Raw genomic sequence first — 16569 nt, forward strand, 5'->3', positions numbered from 1 at the left:
GGACGGGGGGACAGGGACAAGGGAAGAGGGACAGGGGCCCCCCTGGCAGCCGGAGCGGCCCTGTCCGTCCCTCGGGCGCTGCCGGTGTTCCAGCGGCCGGTGGTGGTGACGCTCGGAACGGCCCCCGGGGCGAGGAGCCGCTCGGGCCCGCGGCTGGCGCGGGTGCGGAGCTGCGGCCGCTCCCGGGCGTGTCCCGCGCCCCGTGCCGGCCGCCCCGGTAACCCGCCGGCTCCGGGAACGCGGCGCTCGGTGCGGGTTTGTGTCAGGCTCGGTGCGGGGCATCGGCTGCGACAGGAAGCGTGTGCGCGACCAGGCACAGAGAAAGGAGCTGGTTGGGGTCTCAACATTGCAGAAATGGCCAAAAATTATCGGCTCCCTCACCGAGCAGGCACTTATCCCAGGAAACCTGCCCTGGCAGAGGTCATTTTGTTTACCCTTCATATTTCCCAATTTGCAGCAGACAGAGGAAAAAAATTAATTCTCTGTGTCAAAAGGTTGTTTTGTCAATAATGGTCTTATGCAACAAATTACAGCCTTTCTACTGCTTTTACCCTTTACTTAATTGCTCTTGCCTTTGAAGGCAGTTAATGATGACATTACAGCATTACACCAGGTCAGGCTGATGCTGGCCCAGGTTTCTTTTGTCAACCCTTGGGTTAATTTGGCTGTGCCAATTATCTTCTCTTTAATAAATTCAGTTTGAATTAAAACATAAAGACTCCTGCAAGATCTTTCTGACTCTTTATGTCATACCAGCCTTTAAATTTATGATACTTTATGAGGTGATGGGAACAAAATTTATTTACTAACCAACATTTAGTGGGATATGTGAGCAGAATTCAAATTATTCCAAACTATCCATTGCAAAGAGTTAAATATAAATTATTAATTTTCAAACAGTTTCCTATGTTACCTGCAGCTGTGCTGAGGTCAGGGGGGCTGTTGCACCAGGCATTATACACATGGCACATAGAGGGGTTGTAGTCTAGGTCAGAAGTAGGTGCAGGTAGCACTCAGACTGCTTCTCTCATTAAATGGCAGCAATACTTCAGAGCTTGTGGAAGTGAATTATTCACAGGCATCTCTGGGTTCTGTTTTTAAAAGCAGGATTCCTGCATGAAATGGAAAACCAGAGTTACTGAGAGCAGCCAGCACCCTGCCAAAATCTGCTTCAGTGAGGAACGGCCTGAGCTCACCAAATGGATGGTCAGAGCCTTCAAGCTGTTGGACGTCCAAGCACTAAACTCAGCAGTCTGAAGGGTCACAGCTGAAGGAACCCAGCAAACCCAGTGTGAGTGTCACTGCAGAACCTCAATTTTGTATTAATTTTTTTAATGAAAAAGACAACATTCTATTTAAAATACAGATACACATGTATTCATCTCAGACATGTTTCTGTTAACGGTTTTCCTTGTATATAGGAGGACCTTTGAATCCTTATACAAAGCTGATGTTAATGTTTCCAGAGTCTGCAGATAAGATAATGGTTGTTTCCTTAACAACAGGTTTTCCCTGCAGGACAGAGCCTACAGCTGAAGCTGTGGCTCACAGGTTGGTTTTGGCTGTATTAAACTACAATCAACTCACTGCAATCTCTGAACCTTCTTCTGCCCTCTCTTTGCATGTACCTAGGGCAAGAGAGAGGAAACAATTTTAGTAGACAGCAACACATGAACTGAAACTCCTGACCTCAAGATAAATATTTGTGCACCTGGAGTTAGGTCCTCAGCTTCTTCCATAGCATGGTATGTGCTGAGCAAAGGCTGGAGGCAGCTAGTGGGAAAAACTGGGCACAAGCTATGTCTGACCAGGGTACCACAGTCTGGGCTTCATGGGAATCCTCTTCTAAAGGCAAGTCCCAGTCAGGTGAAAGGGGCCAGAAAGAAAAATCTCAGAATAGTTGAATCACTCAGTGCTGTAAGAGTAAATCCTTTTGTTGGATTTATTTGCCTTCCACCTATCCTACAAAAAGACAAGAGAATAAAGTAATGCTTATTTATTTTTAATATTTCAGTATCCCATGTATAAGTATACAGTCATTCTCAGAAGCAGCAGCCTGCAGGGTCTAGAAACAGGTATCTACAGTCAGGAGCTGCTTTTGAAAAGAATTACTTTAATCTTTTGGAATATGTGAGGGAGACAGTTAAAAACCTTTAAAAGCAGTAAAATAATAGGTAATATTTCTCCCCCAGAACTTCTGTGAAGCTCAGTTCATTTCTCTGTAATGCCCCCATCAGTATTTCACAGCTCAGGGCAGTTTAAAGCCTCTGCTTTTGTGAGAAAAGAACATTACAAGAGCTTTGGGGTCCCACATGGTTTTCACAAATCCCATTGCCGTCAGATCCTGGGGAAGACCCAAGAGCTGCAGGACAGCCCTGCTTGCAATTTTGGGCTGAGAAGCTTTAAGAGGAATGAGGCAGCAGCTGAGCCTGAACGTGTGAATCTTGGCAAACACAGGGTTGTGTGTGAGAGCAGCTTTACTGTTGGTTTGTTTGGTTGTTACCAGTGCAACATCAAACAACGGAAAGAAGCTTAGCATGGAAAACCCAAACAAGGCTCCAGCCCACCGGGTGTGCACAGAGCCCAGCAAGGACTGGCAATGCTGGGGCTCCCCTGCTTCAGCTGGCACTGATTTGGGTGTGGAGGGCAGTATGAGCTTCCTGAGAGCCACATTCCTTCCACAGCTCCTGTGGGCCCGTCTTCTGCTTGTCAAATGAGTGAGAGTGTTCTCAGCACCTCCCAGATTCTTTCCCTGCCAGTGGCATTGCTGCTGTTTCTGGATCTGAACTGTCTAACTTGCAAACTGCCCATCCTGTCCACCCCATCCCTTCTCCCCACTGATCCCAGCCCCTGGGCCCGGCTCCTTGCTGGCACAAAGGGGCACAGCCTGGACCTGCCCTCCCCAGGGAGCCTCCCCACTCCAAATCTGCTACTCTGCTTCTAAAATGCCCCTGGGAACTGCAGAAATCCTGAGCTCTTGTTGCTTCCTGTGCTAAAGCACATTATTCTGGGGTTTGGGGTTTTTTATTGCTGCTTCATTTTTGAAGCTGAGCTGAGGGTAGATCACAGAATCATTAAGGTTGGAAAAGACATCCAAAATTATTGAGTCCAACCTTTGATTGATCATCACCTTGTCAGCTAGACCAGAGCATTCATAACTCCTCAATTACAAAAGCAGGCAGGTCTCAAATCCAGCTGTAAAATAAAATGTCCAAAAGAATGGTGGAGAGAAACAACATTAAAAATTACAGGAATTTAGTCCTTGCTTGCCTTTGTGTTCTTCCTATTTCCCTTTTTATTTATTTATTTAAGGCTTCTAGACTCCCAGGTATCTGTGGAGGAACAGCTCCATGCAGCTGCTCACGTCAAGTCCTTGCACTCCGAGCAGACACTGCCAGAGTCAGGGGAGGTTCCACATTGCACCCATGTCCAGCACAGCCTCTGGTGCTGCCAGGAGCTCAGGGGGAGTCACAGGACAGGCCAAAGCAAGGCCAGGCAGGTGTGCAGAGCCTGCCAGGGTGTGCTGGTGCTGCCAAGGTGACTCCCAGAGGCAGAGCAGCTCCCAGGGAAGGTGCTTGCAAGGCAGCCTGGGTCAGGCAGTTTCAGTGCTGGGAATTTGCACTGGTTTCTCTCAGACCTGCAAAACATTCTGGATGGTTCTCACGTGGGTTTGTCTCTCCCTGACACCGAATCCAGACTGGGGAAATGGCCAGAGCACACCTGCAGTGGTGCCACCCATCACAGGGGAAGGGACAGGTCCCTGGCCACCCAGAACTGCCACGTGCCTGCTGCCAAAGTCACAGCAAGGTTGTAGGAGCTGGTGTCTGTGTTTCAGTGTACCTGGCAAATGTACAAAACTCTAAAAGCCTGAAATCTGATCTGCACATGGTGAGAAGTCAATACTCCTCCCTCCACAGAGACCTTGGGGAGGGAGGATATTGTGGCTGAGCACTGGAGCGCTCCAGAGTGCAACTGTGGCAAAATCCACAGCTGGGGGAAGGCTGGGGGATACAGAGCACCAGGGCTGCACTTTGTGCAAGTATTGCACCACAAGGCCTTGGCAACAATGTCAGGTGCTACACACCATTTTCTGGTAATCAGGACAAGCAAAGCACAAAATAAACAGTATGTCCTGACCTTTCAGCTGCCAAATCATTCACCTATTTTAAATCTACAAGTAAATTTAGTTCTGACATTACAGAACAGCTGAAGATACTTGTTTAAATCAGCCACATACACTGCAAGTTTTCCACATGCACGGGAGCATTAACACCAGGCAGCAGCACCTCCTGGACAGATGCTGTGGCTCTGCACTGATGGGCCTAATTTAAATGGTTAATTAAGGGAAAAGAACATTGACTAAAGACTAGAAATGAACAGCAGCCTTTAGATCCTCAAGTCAAACCAACTGTCAGGAAGGTCCATAATGGTTTTTTGGGGGCAGAAGGAGAACATATGGTCTGGCTGTCTCTGGTGATTTTATTGCCCCTTGTTTTCACAGGGAAAGTCAGAGAAATTAATCTGAATTAATAATACCTGTGACTTGAAAGTTACACGAGTGAGTTTTGTTACTCAAAGTGGCCTTCATTTGATTTAGCTTTCTTCATTTTCCAAGTAAAGTACACTAAATCAGATTAATGCCACTTAATTCTGAATATGAATATCTGCATAGGTGGTCTTAATAGAATTTAACTAATCTACTTTAAAATATAATTCAGCTCAGGTTCCCTGAGTGTCCCCTTCAAGGAAAGACTCACATCAATAGACTTAATGGAAGTTGTTCCTCGATTGTGCTGGCATGAGATCAAAACATCACTACCATAAAAACAGCCGCATCTTGCTTAGATGTTTTTGTTCTGACAGCATTAACACCCAACCCAGAGCTGAATGTATACCTGCTGAAAAGGAATCAGAAATGGCAGCATGGAGTGAACTCTTAGTTACAGAAGAAGGATAAAACACTGACCTTGGTTTTTCCAGCTGAGATGGAGAACAGGCATAGGTGCTCAGGGTCATTTTCCTGTTCTGAAGGTGTAAACAGTATGCACTGTTTTCATAAAGCTGATATAATTTAGGCTGTTGTGCAGTTCTAGACTGTCATTTCAAACCTGAAAGCTGCTAGAACTTTATTTACATGAACTTCACAGAGGTGTGAGGAAGAGCTGTCTCTGTGACAGTAACTTGTAACCTTCCACTGAGCATCCTCATGGCCCATATCTGCACATCTTCTTTATCCAGCTGGGCTTTGTGGGCAGGCTGGGCTTGAACAATGAGAGCATGAAGGTGCAGTCACACCCTGGAACAAACAAGAGCCCAGCTTTGAAAGCAAACACAGGATTGGTGTTTTCCCAGGTGAAAGAACTGCCCCTGACAGAGCACTCAGTGCCTGTCCAGTCACACAGAATAACCAGAGCCAAGATTCAATCATTGCCTGCTCTCCCTACAGCCAGCCACCAGTGGCAGCTCCATCCTGGCCCATTTCTCCAACAGATCTTGACCCAGCCTCCAAAGCCAAAAGCTCTCAGTGCCTTCACAACTGGATTCTTGTTCTGGACTTCACATCCTCCTTTAGCACTTAGGAGGAAGATCTCAGCACACAGATTTATTGAATAACATCCCAGTGTGACAATCATTCAGGTGGCTAAATAAGGAACCTGTGCTCCTTAGGAGATCTGTTATAGGCAATGAAAAGGGACAGGTTCCAAACAGGACTCTCAGTGGCAGGATGGGAGAGCAGAGCAGCCTCTTAGCTCAGACATGCTCTTGTGAGGCACTGAGAATATTCTGCTCACCTTCCTTGTGTAATTTTCATGACCTGATGCATAATCCAGTCTCCAAACCTGCCCAGGTGCCCTGAGCCTTCTGTCCAGCTCCTGCAGCCATCCCTTAATGCCATTTCTGCAAACAGCATCTGGCTCCATGTGACCATGGGGTTTTCTCAGAGTGCCATTAAATCTTTCAATTAAATATTGCTCAGTAGTCTATCCAGCAATAATTCCTGAGTCAAAATTTCAAGTGCTGATAGATAATGTAGTATGTTTTGCACAAAAATCCAGTGAGATATACTAAGGAATCTGATATGTACATGCAGAGTCTGCCCTGGAATAAAAAGTAAACTAAACACATCAAAGCTTTTAGAACATCAAATCCAGATTCCAGACAATATTAAAACCTTCCAGATTTGAGTAAGAATCACCAGTCCATGCTGCCTTCCACTGCATTTAGACAGAGAATTAATCTTGATATTCAAAGCCTTCCAAAACCTGCATGTTTCAAAAATAGCAAAATTTATTTCTCTTGAAGTATAGGCTTGTTACAGCTATTTAGGAATCTCTTACTGGAGTCAGATGGATCTTGAACCTCCCCTGGGGATGGTTTAGATGTCAGTGTTCATCCATTAACAGATTGGAAACTGTCCAGGGCAATATTGCAAGAAAACACACCATGCCCAGGCTTTCTTCCGGTTTCTTCCTCTGTTAAACAAGACTCTCTGAGCAGTTCTCTACAAATAAATCCAAGGTTAAATATGATAAACAGGGCAAGGAATGCAGAGAAATTCAAATGGCTATTAGCAATGCATATTGCTGGTTGGTCAAAGGGGTATTTCTCTCTATTGGAAGGGGAGTATGGAATAAAACCACTTGGGCAGTGAGAACCTCATCTTGCCCCAGTTCCATCACTTATCCCTGCTCCTTGTCACTGACAATAAATGTGCAAAGATCTTACTCTTCATCAACACAATGCCACACACTGCCTGTGTAACCCCAATTAACAGAGTCAGGCAAAAACCTACCAGGCCCAAACAGGTTTAATGTTGCCTTCTAATATTCTTTTACATAAGAAACAACCAAGTTCTGATACACAAGCAGGCAGCTGAAAGAGGAGCAGCCATCCTAAGAAGGCAAAAGGGCAAATCTGGAGGAGAAGCTGGTGCATTCAAGGTTTCTCCAGCTGGAAAATGCAGGTTTGGGAGATGCAGGGAGGAGGGCAGTGCTTGGGGTGACAGGGAGCCCCCAGCTCCTGCAGGAGCAGCCTTCTCTGCAAACCAGGCAGAACCAGATGAGCCCTACAAGAATGACCTTGAGAATAAAAAAGTGCTTCTGGATAAGTGCTGGCTAAAATGATTGAAATTGCATGCAGAGAAAGGGAATATTGTCTGGTTCCTCTGATTTTAGAGGAAACAGAGTTTTGTACTTTCTTTGTTAATAAAAGGGCTGCCTCAAAGTACCTGAGTGATCAATTTTCCCTGCTATTAGAAACAATCTACTGGGCATAAAACCTTTTGAGTGCTTTGGTCAAAGACAGGACTTAAAAGCTCCATTCATTTCCTCATGGAAAGGCAGCAACTTCATCCCTTTGACTGCAAATGCACAGATCTTGAAAAGCCAGGGATGCATGAAGGGGACATGTGCTGGGAACATGATGATGCTGACACTCCTCTGCCCTCAGCCTCCTCTTGCACTGACAGAAGGACAAAGCAGGTGTAAAGCAGCTTTGTGATTTGAGCTTTGTGAAAAGCACCAAGTGATTTTGGACCAGTGAAATTACTCTAGAAGACACAGCAATGAGGAGCACACAGCCCTCTCCATGTTTGTATGCAATGAAGAAAACACAGATGTGACCTTTGCCAGCAGTCAGTGCACTCATTAGTGTGTCAGAGATAATAACTCTTAGGCATGAAAATCTGACCTACATATGCTACAAAAGAGGCAAAAGCAACAATTTACTTAAGTCTCTATTATACTCTTAATGATTAGAAGCTGAAAAACTAGACCATAATGCAGGAAACTTGTAATTAAAAAGCATCAATTATAATTTTCTCCTTGCAGGGGACATTAGTCAGGTTTGCTTTCCACCGTCCCCTTGGGAATACAGATGGACATGTAGGGCTGTGTGATTCATTCTGGAACATTCAGAAAGGAAGCAGCTCAGTGGGAAAAGATTAGCTTCAAGCAAAAAAAGGAAAAGGAAATGACAGTTAAAAACACCCCATTCAGTGTTTCTTGTTTGACAAAGCACAGGTGTGTGTCAGGTTGTTTCTAACAGACCAGCCCTTGCCTCCCTCCAGCCATGACTAAACTGGATTTCTGCAGTGCACACAATGTTCTGAGCCTCCAGGGCTGAGCCAGCTGATACCTTCAGTCATGCTGAACATACCAGAAGGATTCTGCACAGATCAACTGGTCCCCAGCTCCTGGCAGGAATGTCAATCTCTCTTCAGAGGCTGCAAATTTCCCCTCTCTGCTGCCTGAAGGTCCCTGACTCTCAGCCAGGGTGAACAGATCATCTGGAGGCTGTTTCAGACTCAGCATTCACAGGTAGAACCAGTTTTTCAACAGTGCCAATGCGTGCTGTAAGCCCATTTAGAGTGGTTCTTGCAGCCCTGAGGAAGTGCCAGAAATGTGATCCATCACTTGTGTGCAAGGACTGCATTCACCCTGGGCTTTCTGTGCTCCCAGCTCTGCCATGATCACACTGGGAATCACAGCTCACCTCCAGCCACCCCTGAGCTGCTGCCTCCTAACAGCCACTGCAGCTCTCAGCATTCCTAATGAGAATGCTCTTCAAAACTCCTGTTCCTTTAACCAGCATGAAGTTGAAGCAAAAATATTAAAAAAACTCAAACAGTAATAAAATCAAACCTAAGCTTTGCATTATGGGAGACTGAGAGATTTTCATCATGCTTTAAATAATTTAAAATTTTTCAAAAGCAATCTATATCTCCTATTGACAATCTCATGTTAATTTAATAACCTGTAGGGCTGTAATTTTCATTAATTGACTTACACTCTGACCATATCTTAATAGACTTGACAATTTTTTCTCCTATTACACTCTCACAGCCAAGAAGGGATGCCAAGTTCACCCCTTGTAGTAATACCATGATTTGGCCCACTTAAGGCAAAGCTCTCATCTCTGTCCTGTCTTTATCAACTTCTCTGTCCCCTCTGCTCCTGGGACAGACCAGCAGCCCTCCTTATCACTGTTTTGTAAACACTTCTTCCCACACAAGGCAGAGTTTCCTGAGCTGGTTGGAGCTTGAGCCACTGCAGAAGGTCCCACAGTGGGACAGGCTGGGAGAGCCCCAGGGAGCTCAGGAGTTTGCCTCAGGTTAATTCCACGAGGACTGCACTCACTCAGGGCTCTGAGCAGCACAAGCTCTCAGGAAAGACTCGTCTGCCCTTGTGGTGCTGTCTCATTGATTTGCAAAGTGGAATTGTGTCAGTCACAGTGGAGACTTGGCCCTGCATGTAGCTAAACAAGGAATAAACAACAAGGCAGAGCACAGGATTTAAAGCCAAGCTCTCCCTGTGAAGAGCTGACAGGGCTTTGTGGGAACAGGTGATTTCAGCAGGCACAGCACTCGGCAGGGCTTGGGTTATGCCAGCTGAACGCAGTGTGAGGGGATGTTTTCTTTGGAAGCCCAGGCTGGCGCATCACACAGGAGCAGAAACCCCTTCCACATCCCCACCCAGGAGCAGAAAGCTGGGTCAGTGCTGCCTTTACCTGCAGCTGGGCTTTTTGTTAACATATTTATTTTCTGCTTCTCCTAGTGGCCACCTGACAATGATAAACACAGGAATGTTGGGGACAAGCCACCTCCACAGTGCAGATTCTGTCACAGCACTAACTCCATGGAGGGTGGAGCTGTTGAGGTAACTGGACTGATGGGTTGTTTCTTCCAAACCTTTCACAGTCTGGAGGATTTCTCTTCACCAGCCCTGCTCGTTCCTCTCTGTCTTTCCTTTCATCTTCTTATTTTCTTTCTTCACTGTACTGAGCCTTCATGCTGAGGTCTTCTTTTATCTCCTGAGTAAAACATTAAAACAAAAAGACAACTACAGAAAAATCAGGGCAGTAACCAGAGGACAATGAACTGTCACACTGGTCACTTCTGCTTTTTGTTCAGTGAAAAAATTGTTACATTTTGTATCATTGCCCCAGAGGAGACCCTGATTTCATCTCCCACTCTTACACCTTCAAGATTACACAGAAATATATTGCTAATCTATTAATTTCAGAGGCAGAATCCATCTTTACTATGACTAACAGTTTAGTTGTGGAATTTCTTCTCAAACAACACCTGTTGGATCTGAATTCCTCTTAACCATGGGAACGTGGCCCAAGCAGTGTGAGGTCCATTTCTAACAATCACCATTAGAGCTTTGCACGCAGTCCAAATCCAGGCTGATGGGGGCAGAGCCTGAGAGCCTCAGCAGTGACAGCTTTGCCCTTTGCTGCTTTGTGCCCAATCTTTCATTTCAGCTTCATGCTGCTGTTCTGCCATCAGACTTTGCAGTGACTCCTTCCCCAAGGAAACTGTGATTTCTTTTGCTATTACATTTAGAATTTAGCTACAGATTATTTTCTGCAATGCTGAGGATTTTTTTCAGCCTTTCCACTCATCATGTTTGTGGCTGGTGAGAAAATAAATTACCTATATAAATAAATGCTCCCATTTAGCTGAAACCTCCCAAGCAAGTGACATTCCCACGACTGCTCAGCTCTGTAATGGGAGCACTTGTGATTTACAGTGGAACATTTCATAGCATGAAGGCAATAAGCCCCACTTTTTGTGATTCCTTAGATATGTCAAATTGCTTATTACCTCCCAAACAACTGCAGAAGTGATGTTTATTCTGCTTTCACCTATTCAGAAAGGCCTTGAAATTCTAAACAACAAAATGCGCTAGCATTTTAAATCTGTACTAATACTGATTTGTGTTCAATTTAATTGGTGGGGGGTTTTTCCATTTGATACATCTGTTTTTCTCAAACTTTGTTACATTTCCCATTGCCTGCCCTCTCCTTGCACGACATGGGCTGTACTCAGTTTGACAGTGTCGCCTCCCCAAAAGCTGGGCTCAGTACGGCTCAGTGATGTAGCACAAAGAACTTGAACCGAACCAAGCTCACAGAGCAGCAGGTGGAACACAGCAGAAAAGTAAATAAATGCTGAGATTTATCAGGAACCGCTCAAAGCAGTGCCCCAGCATTCACAAACAATTCACTGCCCTGCGGGAGAGGGGAAGAACGCACGGTGGGCAGGTTTAGGCTGCATTTAGCACCGCGTTCTTTAGGAGAGGCGGCGGTCGGGGGGAACAGAAATTCCCGGTTCCGTTCCCGGCTCCACGGGAAAGGGCCGGGACGGGCCCAGGCCGGCTGCCCCTGCAGTGCCCCCGCAGACCACGAGGGGGCGCCCCGGCACCGCCCGGCTCCGGCACCGCCCGGCCCCGCGGAGCGACCGCGCGTTACACCGGGGAACGCCCGGTACCCCCGTGTTACATCGGGAAACTCGCGATAAACCCGCATTACACCAGGGAACTCCCATTACACCCGGTTACACCGGGGAACGCCCGGTACACCTGCGTTACACCGGGAAACTCGCGATAAACCCGCATTACACCAGGGAACTCCCATTACACCCGGTTACACCGGGGAACTCCCGTTACACCGGGAAACTCGCGTTAAACTCGGCGTTATACAAGGAACTCCCGTTACACCGGGAAACTCGCGTTAAACTCCTCTTACACCGGGAAACTCACGTTATACTAAGAAACTGGCGTTACACCGGGAAACTCTCGGTGCCGCTTGGCTGCGAATGGAAAAGGAAAGTAACCGTGGACAGAGGAGGGGCTTCGGTTCAGGCGTTTCTGTGCGGCACCTCGAAAGCCTCTGCTCGGCAATGGGAAAATGATCCACAGCTCCCCACTGGGGTGGGCGAGGCTCATCCCCAACAGGCCGGGTGCAAGCAGGGTGTGCGGGAACTGCCCGGACAGGGAATGGCACCAGGGACCCCGGTTGTGCCATCCTGGGAGTGCCCAGACAGGGAATGGCACCAGGGACCCGGGTTGTGCCATCCCAATGGAACTGCCTGGACAGGGAATGGCACCAGGGACCCGGGTTGTGCCATCCCAATGGAACTGCTCGGACAGGGAATGGGACCAGGGACCTGGGTTGTGCCATCCCAATGGAACTGCCCAGACAGGGAATGGCACCAGGGACCTGGGTTGTGCCATCCTGGGAGTGCCCAGACAGGGAATGGCACCAGGGACCTGGGTTGTGCCATCCCAATGGAACTGCCCGGACAGGGAATGGCACCAGGGACCTGGTTTGTGCCATCCCAATGGAACTGCCCAGACAGGGAATGGCACCAGGGACCTGGGTTGTGCCATCCCAATGGAACTGCCCGGACAGGGAATGGCACCAGGGACCCGGGTTGTGCCACCTGATGGGAGTGCCCCAAAAAGGAATGGCACCAGGGACCTGGGCGTATGCCATCCCTTACTCTGCTAAAAAGTAAATATTTACCAACACACCTCATTTTCTGTTTGCTGAGCTTAACTTGGTGACAATACAGAAATCTTTTGCTGCAATCTTCACAGCAGTTGTTGTTGTTGTCTCTCTCTGCTGGAGGCTCCTCTCCAGCCCTCTCTGAATGCCTCACCCCCTTTTATCCCAGCTACCTCCATGGGCTACACAGATTACTGCCCAATCGAGGACATCACAGCTGCAGCCCATTTACAATAACTAGGATCAGGGCAATACAATACAGAGATCCCTGCCATACATGTATTTACAGTACATATATTTAGTTAGGCCCCCACATCCTTTTTGTTGTTTTCAATAATGTATTTTGAGCTCTAATCTGAGTTTTCATTTGTTTGGTAACAGATTCAGTACTTATTCCCCAAATATTTCCAATGGAATCATGAGGCCTGTTTGGCACATGCTCATTTCAGGACTCCTTGTGTAGGTGTTTACTCATGGGCCCACTTACCTCGTTCTTCACTGGTGATTATTGTCCCATGCTCTGAAATATTTTTGTTATCTGCAAGACAAAACAGAAGAGCTCAAAGCAGTGCACAGCACTCTGAGAAATGGACAGTTCACACGTTTCAGTAGGGCAAACAACCTGTACTAGATAACCAAATCCAAAACAATTTAGGATTATTCCAGGCAAGAGACAAGCTGAAAGAGAGCAACGAATTCTTCCACTGCTGCTCCATCATGCCCAGATGATATTCTGAAGCTTTCCAAACTCCACTTTTCCCAAGCTTTGCCAAAGGCTGGGAAGAATTTGTGGAGGAACTTTTACCTTTGTAATTTACTAAAAGACTTATGTGAATGCAAGCACTCCCCCACTCAGTTCTTAAAGCTCTTTAGTGCATTTACCTGCTGTTAAAGGGGTTTCTGACTCCAGATCCAAGAGCCTGGAATCTGTGCAGAGAGGGCATCTTCCAAATGCTAATCCATACAATGCACCTGTGGCTCATCACAAATAAAAAACTTCACTGCAACATGAATGTGCAAGATCCAGTGCAAAGGTCAGTTCAGAGTTTTCTTTATTAAAATACCTTTTCACATTTCTTACACTAACGCATTTGCATGGACACTCACGGGATGCTGAAAGAACATTTGTCAACAGAAGAGAGCTATGAAGTCAGTCAGTTGTGACAGGCTCATGATACAAACAACATTTGCACAGGGAACAATAAATTAGAGATATTAATCAGTAACTGGAGCTTGAAATTTTAAACATTTGGAATGGAGGATATAAACCCCTTTTGTGTTTCTTGCTGGTTTTGCACCTTTGATGAAATGCTTAAAGCAATAATTATATATCTATATACAAACCCTGGCCTCTTTTTTACTATTTTCTAATTAAAATGAGAACCTTCTTACCTGTGGCCCAGATGTTGTAGGAATTTAATTTGCAGTAAGAAAAAGAGAGCAACTGCCATGCCCAAGGCTGTCTGGTTAAGGGGTTGGGGACAGTATTTTTTCTCTTTTGTTTTGTGTTCTTTTTTAAATTAATGCAGCTGAGATAAACATGAGCTGCAGGATTACATCTGTGTCCAAACTAGATCTGTGTTAGTGGTTTATCATGCTATAGAGAAAAAGGATTGTTATGGAATTCCATACTGGACAAACTGTGCACAAGAACAACTTCAGATGTCTCATAAAATCAGAGGAATTAGGATTGTACATAACAGGATTTTCAGGTACAAACTCACTGACCTGGCTGTTTTATATCCACTCAATGAAAACTAATCACAGAATCATCCAAAATAGCTGTGATGGCCAATCATTTCTTGAAGAACCATCACATCAAATAAACCAACAAGCATCAGAACTTTTAAAGGGGAAAAGCAATTTAGCGAAGAATAAAGGCTGTTTGTGCCTCTGACAGAAGCACTGGGCAAAGTGTGAATCTCTGAGCAGTTATTCAAGTTTCCAGGGAGCCCAGAGCTCCCTGCAGTGTCAGGTCCCTGTGGGCTGGAACCGAGCTGGCCCCAAGCCTGGTAGCAGTCCAGCTGCTGCAGCACAGGGAGCTCAGCACCAGCTGCAAGGCCATGCCAAGGCACATCCATGGCTGCCCAGCTGTGCTGAGCTCTGTTCTGCCACAGTGGGGGCACTGACAACCAACTTAGCAAGTTTAAAGCAAGCCTAGATATTTCTATGTCCTACTGGTATCACAGTAGTTGCTGCATTGTAGAAATCTACTTCCTCAGCTGTAGCTCCCCCTTTGTTTCCTTAGAGCGTGATGAATTGGAGGCAAAAAAGGCAAAATTGCATTAGCAGGAGAAATTACAGATGAGAACCTGGGTCAGTGGTTTCTAGAGCCACTTTCCTATGAGAATTTTTATTTGTAATTTTTTTCCATTAAATGCTTTAGGAACATCTCTATTGTTCCTCCTAAGGAAATAAACTTGGAAAAGATGAGTCTGGCAAACTCATAAATAACTGCTGCAAAGCCTTTGGAACACTTGCAACATCTTCCATCTTGTGTTGTTTTCTTCTCCCAGCTGATCTTTGAGGTGACTGCACTAGGTAGCATCAGGATGCCCATATATTCTCTGCTGGCAAAAAGAGCAAAGGAGAAAAAAACAAGGTGTGAGTATAGCTGTGCCCCTACCCTCTGTCCTGTCACATATCCCTTAGAAGCCTCCACAGTGAGCTAATAAAACCTCCCTGTTCTCTGGGGAGACATTGGTATTACCTTCATCAGAGAGAAAGAAGTAAGACAGTGGGAGATTTAGAGTAACAATTACAAGCTAGACCCCAAAACTATTAATCACCAACATCTGTAAGTGGGTGCTTACTGATAAAAGTTTGATTTTTAAGGGAACTGCTGGCACTAAACACACCTGGAGGTCAGATCCCTCATTTACTAGGAGCCACAGTCAGACCCCAGTGTCAGTCCAGGGGAATGAAACCCTTTCCCTAAGGGTGGTGTCTCATGGAACAATGCAGCACCTGAACTCTGGACACTGTGTCCCTGCAGGAGCCGTGCCAGGGGAGATCTCCAGGGCAAAGCCTGGCACTGGCAGGCACAGAGGGCACACAGAGCAGCTCTCTGCTCCAGCCAGTGGGAAAGGGCACAGAGAGAGCCCAAACTTCATTGTTTTTACAATATATGACAGAAATCATTCTGTCCACTGGGGATTCACAGCTGTCAAGCCTTTCCTGGCGTTGGTTGCCAAAGTCTCCCTCCAACAGTCTCTGCTCAGGGTACATGGTGGCCTCTAACCTCAGCTCAGTCTGTCAGCACCGAGGCGCCTCGTTCCTTTTGTGGACTTACCCCCAAAGGATTTGCCCCATGAGTCAGAGGAATTCCTGGTTTATAATTCAGTGTTTATTTCAGAGTATCACCTTGTTTTTCATATCCTGACTGCCTGAAATCCCCTCCCCAATTTTAACTGGACACATCCTTCATCTTCCCTTCCTGTCTGAAACCATTGTGCCACGTTAGTGTGCACAGTTAAACACAGGCCAGTCCCCCCTTGGAGCTGGCAATGGGAATTCCTTTAACACTGAGAAAATACTTTTGGGATCACTTGAGTAAGATGAGAAAGTCACTGAATAACACCTAGGAATGCCTGCAGAGAGATGTAAATTGTACAGGTTTCTGTCTCAGAGGGCACATGCTGAGCTTGGACAAATAGGCACTAAAAGTACACAATGTCCTCATGCACTGCCAGTGCTCCTGAACCCCAGGACAGAACCCAACAAACAAATACACAAACACATCCAGGAGGGAGCAGGAGAGGAGGAGATGTGAAGTCAGAATGTACTGCTGAGGTAAATTTGACACAATACCAATTAGTGTTTGGCGAAGTGGCTATCTCATTGTCAAGATATTTCCTTCAATATGTTTTCAGAAACTGGGACCATTAAATAACTTAGAAAGATTGCCAGCTCTGATTTCAGGAAGGAAACCTCCTCCCAGTTCCTCTCTAAGTAATTCATTTCTTTTGCAAATACTTCCTATGGATTGCATTTAAGATACAAATTTCTGAAACAGAGGAGATGGAGGGAAGCAACCCCTGACATAAAACTTCAGGTTCCTTTCGAAATGACCTAAAAATCCAAGACATTCAGGTTCAAGGTACTCTGGACTGCAAATCAGTCACAACCTGTACTGCAACTGAGCCTTTATATAGTTCAAGAAATTCAAACTTTGACTAATTATTTTTCTAATGCTTCACCTTTATTGACATAATAGAAACCCTTTCAATGCACCTGTGTCAGTGTTTACTAAAAGGCTGAACTCAATTTTGTCAT

General features: G+C 46.0%; 1 protein-coding gene and 2 long non-coding RNA genes across 10 annotated transcripts in view; all 3 read right to left on the reverse strand.

Moving 5' to 3' along the window:
• Window positions 1–816: 816 nt before the first annotated feature.
• LOC135455485 (uncharacterized) lies at window positions 817–12427 on the reverse strand. 3 transcript variants are annotated; one of them, XR_010442328.1, is made up of 9 exons: window positions 12321–12427; window positions 9508–9810; window positions 8494–8579; window positions 8158–8383; window positions 6339–6502; window positions 4967–5296; window positions 1712–1962; window positions 1588–1628; window positions 817–1112 (listed from the first exon to the last, which is right to left on the reverse strand). It is a non-coding gene; the product is annotated as an uncharacterized LOC135455485 (long non-coding RNA). The 3 variants fall into 3 exon arrangements; XR_010442327.1 differs by lacking the exon at window positions 817–1112 and having other exon boundaries at window positions 1449–1628; XR_010442329.1 differs by lacking the exons at window positions 817–1112; window positions 8494–8579 and having other exon boundaries at window positions 1449–1628.
• Window positions 12428–12780: 353 nt separating this feature from the next.
• Window positions 12781–13752, reverse strand: LOC135455472 (uncharacterized). The gene is made up of 3 exons (XR_010442324.1): window positions 13687–13752; window positions 13177–13266; window positions 12781–12832 (listed from the first exon to the last, which is right to left on the reverse strand). It is a non-coding gene; the product is annotated as an uncharacterized LOC135455472 (long non-coding RNA).
• Window positions 13753–14618: 866 nt separating this feature from the next.
• The window catches only part of PECAM1 (platelet and endothelial cell adhesion molecule 1), a 30694-nt gene continuing 28743 nt past the window's right edge, over window positions 14619–16569 (reverse strand). For 3 of the 6 annotated variants that reach the window (XM_064728716.1, XM_064728722.1, XM_064728720.1), the window contains one exon: window positions 14619–14864. In XM_064728716.1, the coding sequence (XP_064584786.1) occupies window positions 14832–14864 (33 nt within the window). In that variant the 3' untranslated portion in view covers window positions 14619–14831. The remainder of the gene's footprint in view (window positions 14865–16569) is intronic. The other 3 variants (XM_064728721.1, XM_064728723.1, XM_064728717.1) reach the window with 1 other exon arrangement.

The sequence above is a fragment of the Zonotrichia leucophrys genome, chromosome 18 (assembly GCF_028769735.1).
Source record: "Zonotrichia leucophrys gambelii isolate GWCS_2022_RI chromosome 18, RI_Zleu_2.0, whole genome shotgun sequence".
In the NCBI taxonomy this organism is placed as follows: domain Eukaryota; kingdom Metazoa; phylum Chordata; class Aves; order Passeriformes; family Passerellidae; genus Zonotrichia; species Zonotrichia leucophrys.